The sequence below is a fragment of the Erithacus rubecula genome (genome assembly GCF_903797595.1).
Source record: "Erithacus rubecula genome assembly, chromosome: 1".
Lineage (NCBI taxonomy): Eukaryota > Metazoa > Chordata > Aves > Passeriformes > Muscicapidae > Erithacus > Erithacus rubecula.
In genome coordinates, this window is record NC_136658.1 from 36,234,179 (window position 1) to 36,252,056 (window position 17,878).

General features: G+C 44.7%; 1 protein-coding gene across 2 annotated transcripts in view; it reads left to right on the forward strand.

Moving 5' to 3' along the window:
* The window catches only part of AMOTL1 (angiomotin like 1), a 152,885-nt gene that overhangs the window by 129,270 nt on the left and 5,737 nt on the right, over positions 1–17,878 (forward strand). For both annotated transcript variants that reach the window (XM_079319095.1, XM_079319096.1), the window contains 6 exons: positions 44–188; positions 1,244–1,333; positions 7,861–8,000; positions 12,710–12,859; positions 15,915–16,105; positions 17,156–17,281. In XM_079319095.1, coding sequence (XP_079175221.1) covers positions 44–188; positions 1,244–1,333; positions 7,861–8,000; positions 12,710–12,859; positions 15,915–16,105; positions 17,156–17,281 — 842 coding nt within the window. The remainder of the gene's footprint in view (positions 1–43; positions 189–1,243; positions 1,334–7,860; positions 8,001–12,709; positions 12,860–15,914; positions 16,106–17,155; positions 17,282–17,878) is intronic.

The window sequence follows — 17,878 nt, forward strand, 5'->3', positions numbered from 1 at the left end:
CACATTCCTGCAGGGCTTTAACAGGAACTCTCTCTCCTTTCAGTTTGAAATTGAGATTCAGAGGATTTCAGAAGCTTATGAGGGTTTGGTCAAGACCACCACTAAGAGGGAGTCCCTGGACAAAGCGATGAGAAACAAACTCGAAGGAGAAATTAGGAGACTTCATGACTTCAACAGGGATCTCCGTGGTACGTTACTGTTGCTTGTGGGTTTTTTTGCCTTTGGTTAGCCTGATGTTTCACTTACAAGCTCCAGAGCAGCAGGCTTCAGAGGAGTGGCTTCATACAATATTTAGCAACACATCATGAGAAATAAGGCCCTGCTCATTGGCATTAGACAAATCTGCTGTCAACCCCCTGGTGGCAAAAAAACCTTCTGGCAAAGTGTAAGAATTAGCTCCAGATGGTGCCTTTGTGTTAAGGACTTGAAAATATGGATTTGACAGCAAGGCCACTAATCCTGTCCACTCTTGAAGAGCTAAAGAGCAAATTACAATGTAGAACATGGTGTGTTACCATATATCCCCCAAGTCACTGCCTTCACAGACCAGTGGCGAGTATCAAAGGGTATCTCTTTTTAAGAAACTTAACATTGAGGGTGTGTCCTTTTGAGAAAGGAAATGGAGGATATGTTGGGTAACTACTGCCCATCCAGGTTCCTGATGGGGGTACTTTGGTGCTCACTGCTTATGCAGTGAGGTGCCTTCTGCAAGCTGACTTAGGATTTTTACAATGGTGCAAGGTGGATCACACGGTCTTCTTGAGGGGGGAGTTTCTGAAGGCAGGACCTTCCCAGGAGAAGCTGTCCTTGGCTGCAGAAAATGCCTTCTTTCCCAGGGCATCCCCAGGGAGTGGTGTTAATGGGCTGGGGGCTGCCTTTCCCCAGGATGTCTTGCTGCACCAGAGGCAGCTCTTCATTGCAGGAAAGCATCCATCTCCTTGCAAAGCTGGGTAATTCAGATTGCATATGCCTTATGCATTTTGAGTAGTGTGAGAGATGATTGCCTGGGCATGTCAGCTGTGAATGGCCGAGGCTTTTCCCCCAGTTTCTGTGAATCTGAATAACACAGCTTCATGGAAGAGGTCAAAGGCCTCATCTTTTATGTATGTGTCAGCCTCCATTTTAATATCCTCCTTCAGAGAGTCTATTTATACTGCTCTGCTGGCAAGCATCTTATTTTCTTGGTTGGCCTACAATTTTATATACATATATTTATGCTTGAAGTATTTCCTGTTTTTTGCAGAACGACTGGAGACAGCCAATAGGCAGCTGGCCAGCAGAGACTTCGATGGGCATGAGGATAAGGCAACAGAGGGCCTTTATGCCACTCAGAGTGAGTACTGTGCTTATCTGTTTGACAGATGCAGATATATATATATATGCATATATACATGCACACATATATACATGGTGGAGTGGAGGTGAATGCTTTGTTTTTAATTGTTGTCCTGCTTGTGGCTTGATTTTACTCAGCTAATTCATCACATACTCTTGTTTAAGCTGCAGACTGGATTGTTTAGGGTAGGGTTATTTCTCTCTGAGCACCAGAACCAAGCAGTGGGAGTTGATGGTAACACAACTTAGTTTATTTTCGATAAATATTTATCTGAAATTGTGAAGTGTTGCTTGCAGAGATAACCTCTAGGGATGCATGGTTTTTAGAGAGGCCAGATTCTTCTCTTGGCTGGGAAAAACTCAGAGTGAGCTCTCCTGACTAGTTGTCAGTGCCATGGTTTGACTAAAAGCAGAAAGAGCAGAGCTCAACCATGCGTTTTACAAAGGACTGAAGTGACAGATTTTACAGCTCCTGTTGCTATGGAAGCATCCATTCCCAGTACATTGTAGGCTCTCACAATGACTGGCCATAGTGCTGCTGATCTTCTTGCCATGCAGTGGTGTGTGTCTGACCACCTGAGCAGCTGGATGCTGTGTGGCAGTGTGTGGCTTCTTTTATATCTAAGCATTTTCAGCATGCTTCCAGAGGGTCTTGGCCACCTGGAAGCTGTGCAGTATATAGTGAGCTTAAATCTCAGTGAAGCTCATTGCTGTGTACAGTTCATCCTCCTATTTTATCACACCAAGAGCTTCCTTGGAAGATGAGCTGTAACTGCAGTGGAGAGCCATCCACCTCCATTAGCATTGCAGAGTTTGGCACTATTCAGCATGTCTCACCACCAGCCCTGTAATGTCCACCAGCTGCTCCAAATGCTGGAGAGCCTTCTCCTGGCTCCCACCAGCAGCAATGATGCCAGCATGGCTGATTGTATGGTACATGTGTGCAGAAACCAGAAAAGAATCCTGTGATCTTTTCCATGATGTGTGAGCTTTGCCATATTAGCAAATGGCTTAAAGGTGTGCAGATACTGCTGCAAATCCAACAGGATGATCTCTTGAGGAAATGGCATTTCTGGATAAATCTTGTCATCATCAGGAAGAGTTCAGATGGGATAAGCTGCTCAGTGGAGATTGGAGACTGGGATCTGCTCTCTTCATGTAGAGACATCCTGGCAATGTTGCTATATGCTATTACCTACAAGGAGGAGCTAAATCTCCAGGATGCACTCAATTTGAGTTCTTTTCCAGTACATAAACATGCTCTGAGCTTCTACTGATAAATATCTAGCAGTGAAACTTTGTGCTGTGCACTCAGCATAATGCTGCAATCAATTCACAGCTTACAAACAAATATAGCTTTTTGGATCCTATCACATAAGAAGATCTGGATGCTTGGAGTGTCTCCTGGCCAGGCCAGAGAGCTAAATGTTACTAATGCAATGCAGAGTGCTTCTAAGAATAGAAAAATGGGCACATGTAAAGCAGGTCCTCTTCAGTCATGTTCTGTGGGCTGCTGGGACATGCACAGTACTGACTTGATATCAAGGTGTCTGCCTGAAACACTCCTCTCAGAGTCCATAAAAGGTTCTGCTTGGGAAACCTCTGTTGCTGGCTGCATTTATACACTGATTTTTGTATGTTTCTGAGTCTTCCACAGGGTCAGGCTGTGACTGGGGTTCAGTTATACCTCATGGCTGACCTGGGGGTTTTTGGAAACACAGTTTGTATAGTTCTCATGTCTTTTAATGAAGTTCACAGGTAGAAAACTGAGAAGAAGGAAACTGAGTTTTAGCTGCTTTATATACACTGAGATTGAAATAGTCACTTTTGGAAGAGAAAAAAGTTTGTTGTGAAAGTGATATTTTGTTTTTTCCTAAGAGTAGCAGGTTATTAAGTAAGTGCAGGTTAGTAAATGCAAATCTTAATTTTCATTAGGAAAGTAAAATCAATTTCTAGTCCCTATGTTTGTGGAAGGCAGCTGGGAAATATGAAACAAGTTATATATATATGTAAGAAGACTTCAAAATGACCAGTTTCCTAAAACTTGTCATTTTTAAGCTAGTCTGGTGATGAGCTGAAGAAATAAAGATAAGATTCTTGAGTTTTGGTAATACCAATTTTTCTATGGTAAAACTCTAGTAATGGGTGAAACTCCCTGAAAAAGAAATCTGGCAAGGCAGGATGTTCAAGGATCATTTCTCAGTTACTTACAGAGCTTTCCATTAGCAGTGCAACAGTGCAGAGCAGTCATGCACTCTGAGATGGAGACTGTTGGTGACAAAAAAATCTTATTCTTTGCAATAATAGACAAAGCCAGGCCTCATGCCTCAAAGTTTTGAGTGCTAGGCATTTGTGCCTAGAAGAAATGCTACTGTTCTTTCAGGGGATGGAAAATGGTCACACTGTATTAGTTTCAAGTTAATTATGTGATGTTTTGTCAGGGAAAAGGGCTTTTTTAAGGAAAGCCATGAAGCAGCAACTGATGAAGGCATATGGGCCCATCCAGGCAAGAGAAGAGACAGGATGAGGCTAAGGGATGTTGTGGAAAGGAAGAGGCAGGAAGACTGAGGATGGTTTCAAGGGCATAGGGCTGAGAGGAAGCTTATGATGTCATATCTTGGGAAAAATATATTTTGGTGGAGTGTGAGAATTTTGTGTTGTTTTTTGTGGGGGATTTCTGAACTGTGGGAGCACTGTTTTTTCAGGTGTTTGAGACAGATTGAGGCCAGTGCCCATCCTTGTGACTCTATCTATTAGTGGGGATGCATGGACAATTTTAGCCTTATGCTTTGTGGGTGTGTTCAGTTCATGTGCCATGAACTTGTGCCTATATCTCTGTCCCAAATATCCCAGGCAAAGAAATGTTCCCATTTCCAGACCGGAAATAATCAGGAAATAATCTGCATTGCTGCTCCAGGCCTCTCTTGGCCCAGTTTTGTCAGCATCAAACCACAGCTGCAGAGGACTGAGTGAGGCTTGGACAGATGGACAGTAGCTCTGCTGCTCCTCAGCAGGGAAACATCAATGTCTGGGCCTGGCAACCTGGCCCTATTTAATGTGCAGAGTAAAGCTGTGGAAAACTTTCTCCTCTTTGGCTGCTTGTTGTAAATACTGTTTCATTCATTTTGCATATTAACCAGCTGCTGAAAGGTCTATGGAGCAGGCAACAAGATCCTGTCCTCATTTCAGATTCCTTCTGGGGAGACTGTCAGAGCATGAGAGCCCATCCTGCTCTTGGTCCCCTGTCTCTCAGCCATGGCTGTTTGGGAAGGTTGGGCCAGTGGAGGTGGCTGGGACACAGCTTGATCTGGGTGAGCAGAAGAGGTGACTCTTGTGCCCCATCCTGGTACATCAGCTGGTCCAAGGGCGACTGGCAGCAGCTGCCATGGGGTACACCTGTGACCAGGGATGGAGGATGGCAGAGCTTCTCCACACACGTGCCATGTCAGGAGCTGTAGGACTGACAAGAGGCCAAAGAAGTCCCTCAGGTTTCACTGAGGAAAGGCAAGTTTGCTGGAAAGCATCTGTGGAATTAGCAGCTGTGAGTGAAGAGCCACCATTGGGAAATGAAAACCTGCATAAGAGAAATTATTGGAAGTGCTGCAAGGGATGTGGTATGGGAGCCACTTTTGTTTGCAGGAAATCTCCTGCAGCCAAATTAATCTCTGGCTGCTGTAATTTGATATATTTTCTTCTGACAGCAGTGGTCATTTTGTAGCAGGAAGGACTGTCTTTAAAATATGTCCATGTTGCCACTCTGCAACATCAGAGCAAGGCAAAAATCAGCTTGGGATGTATTGAGAAGATCATTAAATTGGTCAAAAAAGATGATACTCAGATGCAATGTGTGCTAAGGTGGGAGTCACATTTGAGTTACACTAAATCTGTGTCATCTCATGCCTGTATCTTTTTGTCTAAAGTTTCCATTTCAAAGCAGATTCAAGACTTGTCTACTTTTGATGCACTTACCCAGCCTAGCAAGTCAGAAAGCCTGTTTGAGAAGCACTGAAGCAGCCTCCTTGCTTTATCCCCTTTCTTCTACCCAGCCAGAGCACAGGTGCAATGTCCACAGTGTGTGGAGGTACAGCAGTCAGAGGCAGTGTGTAGAAGGCTGTGAGATTACAACTGTGAGCTGCAACAGTGAAGCCTTTTGGGAACTGTTCTGTAATGGGGTGTGGCAGTGACCCAGCAGAGCATAGAAATAGTTATTGAGTCCTTTAGTTGAAAAGGTGTATGCAAGGGTAGTGCAGTAAACCAGTGTTTTTAGACTTCAAGGATATTTTGTTTGCACTTTTAAGAGAATTTAGGGTATGTTCAACTAAGTCATTCTTCACTAAAAATTAATGCAAGTAAAGTACTTATAAAATGAATCTCCAGGATGAAGCTGACATAGAGAAGTGTTAAGAGCTGTTCAGGAAATTTTTCTTGCCAGCTTTCTAGTGGTGTTTTTTTGTGTGTTTGTGTAAAATTGGTCCTCTTTTGGCGGGATAGAAAGTACCATACAGCAGGGTAGGCTGAGGACTTCAAGTTCCGTGAATGGAAGTTGAAAATTAAGATCCCAAGTCCTGTTTTGCTATGTGTTATCCTCATGTGTAACATGAAACATGGGTTTCAAATCCAGAGCAGAGCACGTGTGGTCTCAGAGTGAGATGGTGGACTGAAATAGCATTCATCTTCCAGCTCCCTTACCCTCTAATGACATTAACTCCCTGATAATTTGCCCAGATTTACACTTTTCTACTGTAGATACTACTGTTTCTTCTGGCTAATCTGATTGAAGTAAATATTTTTGCATTGAAGGAATAGGTCTGCATGTCTAATACAAAATCCCTTGCCAACAAGGGAAGAAGACCACCATTGTACCAAGATGTCTCATGGTGACAGTCAGGGTTCAGCATCCTCAGCACTCACTGGGCTTTGCTTGTGGGCTTTGCAGTGACCAGCATGATGGTGTTGCTGCCAGGAGTTTTTATGAGGTGCTGAGTTCTTCCTTTTAGGATAAATGAGAAGACAGCTGGGTGAGTTTGGACTCACCTCATCCACTTTTGCCTCGTTGCACATGGCTCAGCTTGTGTACATCTCACCTCGCTGCAGGCACCTGCTGATGGTGCATGAGTTAAACCTGTTCTCATCCCTCCTGCCCTGCTAGGGGTAGTTCAGGTCTGAAATGGAATGGCTTTGGCCATGTGAAGTTTCCTGACCTTGTTTGGGGAAAGGTGGATGTTTGGGTTTCCAGCTTGAGTGGTCATGTTTGGGTGGCATGGGGTGGATGTTTGGGGCAGATTTCCCATGTTTCAGCATTTTTGAAGCAACTTTTCTGTTTAATTAGAAACTAATAAATTATGTAATGCTATGTTTTAAAAATCAAAAATCAAAACAACATTTAATTGATGCCAAATAAATTTTTTGAGGAAATTTTCCTTCCTGGAGGATTTTTAAGTATCTCTTTTTGTTGTCATTCAGAACTAAGGCTGTATTTTGAAATTTCAGATATCACTGAAAGAAACCTCAATCCCCTGCTCACTCCAGTCATTAACTGTATGTGTTGTAACACCAGGGATCTGGTGATTGGCCTGTGGTACTCATGTTCCCAGAAAAGGCTTCTCAGCACTGTCAGGGCAGAAGCAGATGTAAGCATTTCCCCAGGCAGCTTGCCAGCAAAGTCAATGGTGGGTCTGCAGTTTGTTGCTGAAGACAAAGATGTGAGCAGAGCTGACTGAATTTAGCCAGTTGTTTATTTTTTAATGTTGTTTTAAATCTTACCCAAAAAAGGGATGATTTTTCAGCACAGAGGTTATCTATGTGCTTTAGTGTCACTTGTGATGCTTAACAGAAGGGAAGCATTGGTCACTGGATCCTTAAGTCCTGCAGGTCCAGAAGGTCACCCAGGGCCTCCATGGGCCTGAAATGGCTCCCACAGCCTCCCTTTTCTCTGCATGGTAAGAGGAAGCATATGCAGAGGCCTCTTATCACATTCTTCATTACCATTTTCCCCTTTCCATTTTCAGGCTGTCCAGCACAGATTTGTGTTTACTATTTGGCTTCTTTGCATTTTCTGTATGTCACAATCTCCATCCTTGCAAATAAAAAGCACAAGGCACAGCACAGCCCACATCCATGGGGCTGAGGCTTCTTGGGCCATTACAGAAGGCAGCAGCATTGAAGCTGGCAGCTATAATCAGCTCTTGATGTAAAAAAATGGGTTGTTGGTGCAAGCCAGAATTCTGCTGGGAGATGTGCTAGCAGTTTGGCTGAATGGAAAGTTGTGAGGCAATGCTGAGGACCACAAGCTCTGCTAGTGCAGATGCAGCCCAAGCTGCCAGTTGTCTCTGCTGCTGGTGTAAGGCTGGGCACTGAGGAGCTCAGCCCTGGCAGTAGAAGCTTCTTGCCTGCTGTGTCTCAGCAGTGTGTTGTAAAGGCCCTATTGCTGCTTTTCATGATTTTTGTTTTTCTGGGGTGGTGACAGCTTAGCTCTGGTGTGTGGCTGTCCTCATGGAGTAGCTCTTATTCTTGTCTTTCTTTCAGACAAAGAGCACTTGAAGGAGAAGTTGGAGATGGAGCTGGCAGCTGTGCGTTCAGCCAATGAGGACCAGCGGAGGCACATCGAAATCCTTGACCAGGCCCTAAACAATGCGCAAGCCAAGGTTATCAAGCTGGAAGAGGAGGTGAGGCATGGACAGTATTTCTGTGCTCTGAGGATAGACATGGCTAATGGTTAGACCTTTCTCCATCCAAGTCCTGATTCTCTTCTACCCACAGGGTGCTAGGTCTTCCTGTTTCCCTTGCATTTGTCCTTTTATAGAGAAAATGTGTTGTTACACAGTACTGAGTCAAACAAGCAAGCAAAGGAGACCATAGATGTGTCTAGAGCAAAGCCTTCAACCTGTAACCAGGAACTAATGATTACTTAGAGTGTGGAAGATTTAAAGTACTGTATGTGGGTGCTGAAGGCTGGTTTGTACCTGGCCATTGGCCCATTCTGACTCCCTGTTTAGAAACATTTTTAAAACTCCATTTCCTTGGATGCACTCAGCAGCAAGAAGAGGATCAGATTAAGTTTAACTGCTCTTTTGTTAGTTAGACTAAAGCCTGCTCACCATCCAGGTGTATTTGGGGCAGCCCCTTTGGGCTAGCTGCAGGAGCCAGCATATCTTTAATTGTACATAATTCACTTGACACTCTTTGGCTGAAAGGCAACCTGAGGTTTTCTATTTGCATTTCATTACAAAGGGCTGAATAAATGAATGTTATAGATGGCAATCCCTATTTCTACAGTCATGGCATCATGCAGGGGATGGGAAGAAATAGTGTTTAGCTTGTGTCTGGTCCACAGACTGTCAGTGTGGTACTGGCAGGTAACATTGACTTGCTGAGTAGAGACTAGTGAAGGCAGAAACATATACAGTGATTGCCAGCAGATGGTTCAAACACCTACCTGGTGCCTGCTGTATTGTAATAAGTATGTTTGCAGCCTTAGGAGTCTAAGAACTTGGCAGTAGTCAGATTTTAGTATAGTCATCCAACAGAAGTGTACTTCTTCTGGATCCTGGATTGTGGACTGGTAGAGCTCAGGAGAGGTTAGATGTTACCCTCTAGGGATCTCCTAACCTGCCCAGGGCATGGTAAATTCCTGCCTGGGGCACTGTAGGTGTTACAGAGGTGGTAATCTCCTGCCTTGGGCATGGTACATATCAGAGGTGACATATATGAAAATGATGCTGTGGTATTTGACAGAGTATATCAGAGTCCTCAGCCTGACAAACCCATGTTGATCTAGTACTTTTTAATTTCTTTTTTAATTCTAGGGGCAGTTCAAATGAATTTTAGCCCAGCTGCTGTGTTTTAATTGTTCAAGGCAGTGTCAGGCAGCTGGGGTGAAGTGCAGTTAACCTGAGGCTGCTGGCATGTGCCCAAGCTCCAGCACTCACTTTCCCTTTTGTCCTATTTCATGGCTGAACCAGAGCACCTTTTCAATAGCTCCAATGTTTCTGCATCTTAATTAGACACAGGCAGAAGATGAGTTGCAGTGTTAAACTTCATTTTAAACCAGGGATTTTTACTGTAATTCGGAATATGTTGAGGAAAACACAAATTCAGTTGCATCAAAATGACTGTTATTATTGTTAACAGAGCTCATGCACTGCTCTGTAAATCCACCCAGATTTCTGCTACCACCAGCATGTAATTAACAGCATTTTAAATCAAGCTTTGAGAAATAAGCAGTAGTTACTAAGTTGAATTAACATAAGATACTGTTCTATGTAAATCTGCATTATCCTGAGTGCCTGCTAGTAGAAGGATTTAATTGAAAATGTGTAGGTGGTATTATCACCACATGTCATTAAGCAGACTGCTGCTGGAATCATGTGTCTGTTCCATGCTTTGAATAGAAAACTGAATAGCTGGAGAGGGCTCAGAAAGCAGCTGTATACTTTGTTTGGGGTCCAGAAGCTCTTCTTTGCTGGGAAGAATTAAAGTGAAAAGTTGTTGGAGCTTTGGTCTGTGCACATGAACACAAATCACAGAATGGGTAAGATTAGAAGGGACCACACTGGGTCATCTGGTCCAACCTCCCTGCTCAAGCAGGGTCATTCTGTACACATGGCACAGAATTGTGTCCAGGTGGCTCTTGATTATCTACAGTGAGGGAGACTCCACAACCTCTCTGGTCAATCTGTTCCAGTGTTCAGTCATCCACATAGTAAAGAACCCCCAGGTCCTTCTCTGCAGAGCTGCTTTCCTGCAGGTCAGCCTCCACCCTGTACTGGAGTATGGGGTTATTTCTGCCTAGGTGCAGGGCTCTGCATTTGCAGCTGTTGAACTTCAGAAGGTTCCTCTCTGCCCATCTCTCCAGCCAGCTGAGGTCCTTCTGGAGGGCTGCACAGCCCCAAGGGGTATCAGCAATTCCTCCTAGCTTTGTGTCTGCAGGGAGCTTGCTGAGGAGGCATCTGCCCCTTCACCCAAGTAATTGATTAATAGGTTTAACAATACTGGGCCCAATATTGAACCTTGGGGGACACCACTAATGACAAGCCTCCAACCAGACCCTGTGCCACCCTCTGGATCTGCTGTTCAGCCAATTCTCAATCCTCACTGTCCACTCATCCACAATTCCTGAGTTAACCCATGAGGATGTTGTGAGAGACAGTCTCAAAAGCCTTGCTGAAGTTGAAGCAGACAATATCCACTGCTCTCCCTTCGTCCATCCAGGGATGGAGGAAGAAGAGATTGCTATCAGAGACATTAAACATTGGTGTTTAACATTAGAAGAAATAATGAGATGCAGTGTTTGGAGGCTGAAGCTGAGCAAATCAGGCTGACAATAAAGAGTTAAGAGTAATTAGCACTGAAACAATCTACTTAGAGTGATAGTGGATTCTCCATCTCTTAGAGTCTTTCATTCAAATCTCATATTTATAGAACTCAGTTGTTCAAAGTGGAGTTGCATTTCTAGCATGGATGTTTTTCCAAGACTCACTCATCTTTACTCAGATTTATTTGTTTGGATGATCCCCTTTTAGCCTTAGCTCTTCTTCATCTTTATTTTCCTTATCCCCAGGACAAGGGCAGTGTGTTCAGGCAAGTTTGCTGATCTAGTGAGAAAGTGAATTGTTTAATTAAATGCTTTTTGCTCTAGTAGATCACAGTTTGGAAACAGAATAAGAAGTAATTTGCTTAAATTGCATAAGAAAAAGCCAGATTAGGCTTTAGGGTAAAGGTTTTCTGGCAGTAAAGGAAAATAAGCTGTGAAGTAGTTTGCAGGAATAGGTCGTGTAATTGCTACCCCTGGGTGATTTTGTAAACAGCTTATACAGATATGTGCCAGGTTTTATGTACAGTTGATCCTACAACAGCAGGAGGATGGATTGGTACCTCTCCAGTTGCCATCCAGCTTTGTGGTTTTTTGGAGACTGTGTGTCTGTGAGGTGTTGGACCTTAGTTTTACATGTCTCTGATTATAGTCAACCCTCCCTTTTGGATCCATGCTTCACTGACATCTCAAATTAATTTGAATTAAAATGTTTTATACTTTTTGTTTTAAATGCATTGGTGATTTTTTTGTTTATGAATCTACATGCAGAATAGAAAAATCAGAATTGGCTGGAGATGCTGCCTATAAACTTATGAATGTGAGAACTGTCTTGTTGCATATCTCCTGCAAAATTGTTCTTGAAGGTGGTAGGCGTGTGAGCATTGCCTCACTCACACACCCAGAGTTGTGTGAGTGTGATCCCTGGAGCCCAGAGAGCTGCTCCAAAGCCAAGCTGTGGCTGCTGTGGTACAGGACCCTGCAGCATTTGGCAGGACATGGGAAAGCAGATGTAGTCTGCTGCCAAAGAGAGACCCTGGGGAGCTCCCTAACCCTCTCTGTCCATGCTGGTGTGGCTGGAGGTGACACAAACACATTCCTACTGCCAAAATAGCACATCCAACAAGAAGCCTCTGCTGTGTGGGTCTTGCCAAGTTGTGAGCTCCTGAGGAATGCAGTCTTCACACTGCTGTCAGAGACTAGTGGGGATTATAATCTCATTAATTTTCATGGAAATCCCAGGGAGCTGTAAGCATTATCCTAGATTGCAGCAGGGCTAAGGAGGTCACTCTTCCAGTTGTTGGTGCCAGGTATTAAGGAGGTTTGTTTGGACCAAGCTATGTTTTTGCTGTGAGCAAGCCTGTATTTCACTTCACCTGTGGCATGGATGGATTTAGGGTGACAGAAGAGGAATTCATACCCCTTTTGGGGCATGCTGCTTGAGCAATGTCTGGCTGTAAAACCCTGCATTGCAAAATCCTTGTGGCATTTTAGCCCTTTGATAATTGCATTATAGATGTAAAGAGGGCCTGGCTTTCGCTGCCAGGACATCTCATCTACAGTTCAGCATGGATGTGAGCAGGATGAAGTAGGTGGAATGCTTTTGGATGCTGGCACTCTGCTTGTTCCACCTGTGTTGAGCAAAGATGCAGGAGTGAAGAAAGAACCCGTCTGTTTGGGTACAGGCAGTGTGCCTAGTGTCAGCAGTCAATAAAATCCACAGGGAGTCCTCTTAACTGGGTCCATCCTGTGTGTTGGCACAAAGAGTATCCACCAACCTGACAGCTCTTGCTTATAAATTGCCTGGGGAGTTCATGGTTAGCAGATCCCCAGTGGGTGGAAGATCTGGAGCAGCATTCCTCCCAAAAAGGTTAGCTCTGCCCCAGCAATGCCTGGGGACACATTCCCTGCCCATCAAAGAGACACCATCCTTTCCTAGAGGAACTCTCGGAAGCAAATATCCCAAGCCATGCTGAAGCTCAGTGCATGCCTACAAGTGCCCAGGGGTCCCAGCAGCCAGGGGGGGGTACAGTGCCCTCCTGACTGACCTCCTGTACCCCACAGCTGCGCAGGAAGCAGGCCTATGTGGAGAAGGTGGAGAAGCTGCAGCAGGCGCTGACACAGCTGCAGGCAGCCTGTGAGAAGAGGGAGCAGATGGAGCGGCGGCTGCGCACGCGCCTGGAGCGAGAGCTGGACTCGCTGAGGATGCAGCAGGTGAGGACAGGGTGGGATGGGCAGCCCTGCCAGGTGGAACCGTGCCTTTGGAGTTGGGTTGTTGGGCTTTCCTCATAAACCATCCTTTGGATAGGGATGTGGGAGTGTTCAAGGTCATTTTGGATATGGCTTTGAGCTTGTGAAATTTTCCCTGCCCATGACAGGAGGGCTGGATTTAGATGATCTTTGAAGGTCCTTTCCAAACCAAACCACTCTATGATTCTTATTCCTGATCTTCAGCAGAGGATGCTGTGGGGCTCTGGATACAGTTGAACCCTGCCTGCTGCTGGGCTGAGATGTCCTGGCTCCCCTGCCCAAGGGCTGGCAGGGGAAAATGTTCTTCCAAGTTTCTCTCTCTAGTAATGGCAGATGGTGCAAAAACCAGCTCCACACAGAAGGAAGAAAGGTGTGGTACATGTAAGGTTCACCCCAAAAATTTTAGCTGATGTTTCAATGAAAAGGCTGAGTAGGATGATGTGGGTTCTGGTAGGAGCAAGACCTAGGCCTGAATTTGTTCTGTGGAAAACCCAATATATGTGGTTCACAGGAACTTCAACCCATGACAGAACTGGAGCCAAGTGATGTCATCTTCAGACAATAAATTATATATCAGTCCAGTCCAGAATGGGCTAGGAGTATAGATATGAATTCCTGTGTGTGTCCCATTATTTTTCAGCAGTCCTGTGTCCGTAGAGGGGTGTTATAATGCTTGTAATTTATGCACAGTTACTCCTTTGTTATAGCACCTTTATCCCTAAGTCACAAAATCCAGTCATCTTGATAAGGGGGGGGGGGTGAATAAAAAAGAGGAGGTTGCAGGGAGAGTTTCCAGGCTGCAACATGCACCAAATGCCAAATACATGGGCATTGGCTCTGGAGAAGAGTGAGTAGATATGCTAAATGTATCAAACTACAGCTTGGGGAAAACCAGCAACATAAGCAAGGCATGATGCTCTTGGAACTCCTGAAGGGCTCACTCGTATCTGTCATCACACGCATCTGCTGCTATAACCTTCCCTTATTTATAAGCCATTAGTAGACACCAAAGCAGCTGTTACACAGAGCTTGTGCTGCCAGAAAGCAGAGGGGCTGATCCTGCTGGCAGGATGCCATTGGGAAATAGCTCTACGGTCAGGGTCAGTGTCAGTGGTTTGCAGAGTCATGAGGCAGCCAGACCTGAGGGCATCCCCTTCCTTCTGGCAGCTCCAGGGCAAGGCAGGTCCCACAGCACCCTTCCCAAGGTATCACTCTGCTGCTGCTCCCTGCAGACCCTTCTCATTCATCTCTACTCTGTTTTGCTGCCATAGAAGTGTTTTATGTCTTTCTTGCCCAGTCCACCATGGGCTTGGTGTTCAAGTCTTCTCAGTTCCCCTGAGCCAGCTCTCTTCCAATTTAACAAAGGAATTACATTGAATATGACATGCTAATGCCATTTCAGAAAAGAACATCTGAGAAAAATACAATTAAAATTCAAGTGAAGGTAAAACTAGAACTAAGAAAGGCTGGGATACAGAGACAATTTGATACATTAGTAAGTGGGATGGGCTGTTGCTGAAATCCTTGTCTTGAGAGTTCAGGCTATGTCTGTTCATTTTGGCAGAAAATTCCTCTGTAACTTACAGATTGTTTAATTTTAATTTTTTATGGTGCTGAAATTAGCAATTGGTTTTTGAGTTGATATAGTTTTCAAATGCCTGCACACATTCCATCTAGTAAGTTTTAAGAGGGGAGATACTCTTCTTGTCTCACCTATCAGCTTTGAGAGAAAACTTTGAGGTATTTCTACTATTGTTATCTATACTGAGCCAAAATGCTGCAAAGAATCCCATGGCATCAAAATACCCCAGCTTTTCACTTCAGAGCTGTCTTTTCTGAGTATTCAAAATTACAGCTACTGAAACATTTCTCATTGCAGGGAAAAAAATTTTCTCATTTTTACCAGATTCAGCAGAAGGGACCCAGCACACAAGGAGACAGTGAGCCAGAATCTCTTCTGTCCCTGGCTTGCTGAGTCCAAACAGCAAACCTTCCTTATCACTGATGCACAAACTGGGACCAATAAGCAAACTCTTTCAGTCAGCACTTTTTGCTCAGTGTGCACGGCTGGCAGATGTTTTGACTCAGAAGATGACAAGCACTGTGATGTCCCAAGATACCATTTGTAGACCAGGACCACACTTCCAAAATACTACCTTCCTGACAGAGGTTTGACAGTATTTTTGGACTGGATCTCCCTCCACCTCTGCTCTATATCATCAGTGAGAGGAGCTCAGGGTAGCTACCCATGCTGCTTAGGTGACTTAATTGTGCTGTGACAGGGTGGAATGAAACCCTGCCTGGACAAGCAGGAAGCTTTTTGGTTTTTGGTTTTTTTTTTTTTTTTTTTCCTTGCAACATATATGGAAAGAGTTACACACTCATTGCTGCTTGTCAGCATCCCTTGGGAGCCACCCTACAGGTGCCTGGGGAGCTTCTGCCCCTCTAGTTAGGAAGTTAGCTGTTAAACCACAGAAGGCATCCCCTGAGGGCACAAGAGAGCTAATGTGCCAGAAGGGACAAGCTTAAATGCATGGCTGGGATATTTTCCCAGGTGCTGCTTTAAGCAGAGTGCATGTAACTAGGTCACAAGGTGCTTTTTTTCAGCTTTAATTTATAAACCCTCTGGTAATAACTGCCTGTCCATACTAAGCACTGCCCAGCTGTGGGTGTGAAGTCCTAGCAAGAATATCTTTCAAAGCTTCATTGCTTCTTTTCCTACCAATTTTTTTCCCTACTTTTTCCCCTGGCTTGGGATATCCCAGGAAATCTCTGTACATCCAGGGTAGCAGCTAAATCCCTGCTTCTGTCAGCATGGTCTGAGGAAGCATATGCTAGGGTTGCACATATGGCCAACTCGCCTGTTTTCCTGCAAACTAAGGGGTTTAGCCTGGGATTTCCACCTGCTCCTGTCAAAACACAGGGGGGTGTCTTTGTATGTGCCAGAAAACTGAGGAAAAAAGGGTCAGCATGCCATGCTCAGCAGGGCATGAATATCTGTCACTGTTTCCACTGGCAGAGGCAGGGCAGCTACCAGACAAGCAGCCTTCCAGAGCATAATGCCCCAGCCCTGATGGAGCTGGTGAGGGAGAAGGAGGAGAGGATCCTGGCCTTGGAAGCTGACATGACCAAGTGGGAGCAGAAGTATCTGGAGGAGAGCACGATCCGGCACTTTGCCATGAACGCTGCAGCCACAGCTGCAACAGAGAGGTAAGATGGCCTTGCTGCAAAGCAGGCAGCTCTATTCACCATGGGAATCATGGCAAAATGATACAGAATGGGTGTTTTCCTAAAGCTAGATGTTGCTTGCCTTTCTCTGCTGAGTTGCACTGCTGGGGTTAATGCACTTCTCCAGGGTATCATGCCAGTAAAATAGAATAGTTGGTTGAGACAGGATTCATCCTTCTGACTGGGTCTACAAGTTCATCAAATCTAGGCATCAGATTGAAGCAATGGCCTCTGGCAGTCTCAAGGTGCCAAATTACACAGCACAGGTGAGGCGGCTCCTCCAGTAACCAGGTGAAGAGAGTAGAGACTTGGTGTATGGCTGCACCCATCCTGTGGTCTGCAACAAGGTTATTTAACCTAGTTTTAAAAACCTGTAATAAATGAGGGAAATTTTGTTGCCTAAATACGCTTTTTCACCACTTCATTAATCTTCAAACTAGAATGTTTTTCCTGATAACTAAGGTAAACTTCTTCACTGCAAATTATCTCCATTGTTTCTTGTCCTTCCCAGATGAACAACAGACCACTGTTGATGTTCAAACAGCCTTGTAAATATTGGAAGACAGATATTCCCTGTTGTATTTTCCCTTGTCTGAACTAGCTTCCTCCCTCAGCCATTCCTGACATGCCCTAGTGTAAACCTTTCCCATTCACATTGTGTATGTCTGGACTGTCTGTCTCTAGTTTGTCTGTATCAAAGTCTGGTGGCCAAAAGCACAAAAGGCAGTGACACTTCCCAGTGATCAGGAGGATGTGATAGTTAACTTCTCACCCCAGTTTCTTAGGAACCAAATTGCCAGAAAACATCCTAAAAAGAGTTTTCCCTTTGAAATGCATTCAGTGTGTTGAATTAATGGCATTAACGACCCATCCCAAGCCAAGTATAGCCTGCAACAGGATTCCCCAGTGCCAGGTAGCCATCCACTTGCCTTTTGAACATGGGTTTGAGTTTTCTTTGCAAGTTCCAATCTCTCTTGCAAAAGCCACCCTCACAGGAGGAGCCTGCCTCACTGTGGTGAGCCTCTTTTTCAGGGATGCCTCAGCCCCAAGCCACTCACACAATGGCAGCTACGGCGAGACGGCGCTGGAGGTGCGCGGCTGGCAGGAGGAGGAGGAGATCGTGCAAGCCAACCGCCGCTGCCAGGACATGGAGTACACGTAAGGGATGCTGTGCCATTCCTGCTCCTTCTGCTGCTGGGGCTGGGTTCAGATAAACCAGCATGCCCTCCTGTTCCTTCCTACATGCCTGGAAAGGATGGGCTTGGCTTCACTTCGACTTGGTTTTGCTCTTCAGCGTTCAGACAGGGATTAAAGAGTTGTTGTCATTAGATAACTTCTTCCCTACCTTTCTGTTAAGCCTTCTGTGGCAAACCCAGCATTTTTACAAAGCAGCTCCACTAATAAAAGTAGTCTGGCATGCAAGGGCACAGATTTGTAGACATTTTTATGAAAAAAGTGTATTTGTTGCTTGTGGGAAATATTGTTTTTACTGGGCTTGGGTTTTGTTTTTCACTCACAGATGCAAGCTAATCTAGTTTCTGGAAATAGTGGAGTTTGCCACTGCAATCTGTATCATAAATATAGATTAGCATCTTGTGTTTACATTGCGTATTAAGCGTGGGATGATGAAAACTAATGCTTTCACTGCTTCACAAAATGCACCTGCACTGTATTATATATTGTACAGTACAGTCAGGCCAGTCATTTGACTGTCAAAGTGTGCAAGCTTTTGAAAAATATGGTTTTGTAGTTCAG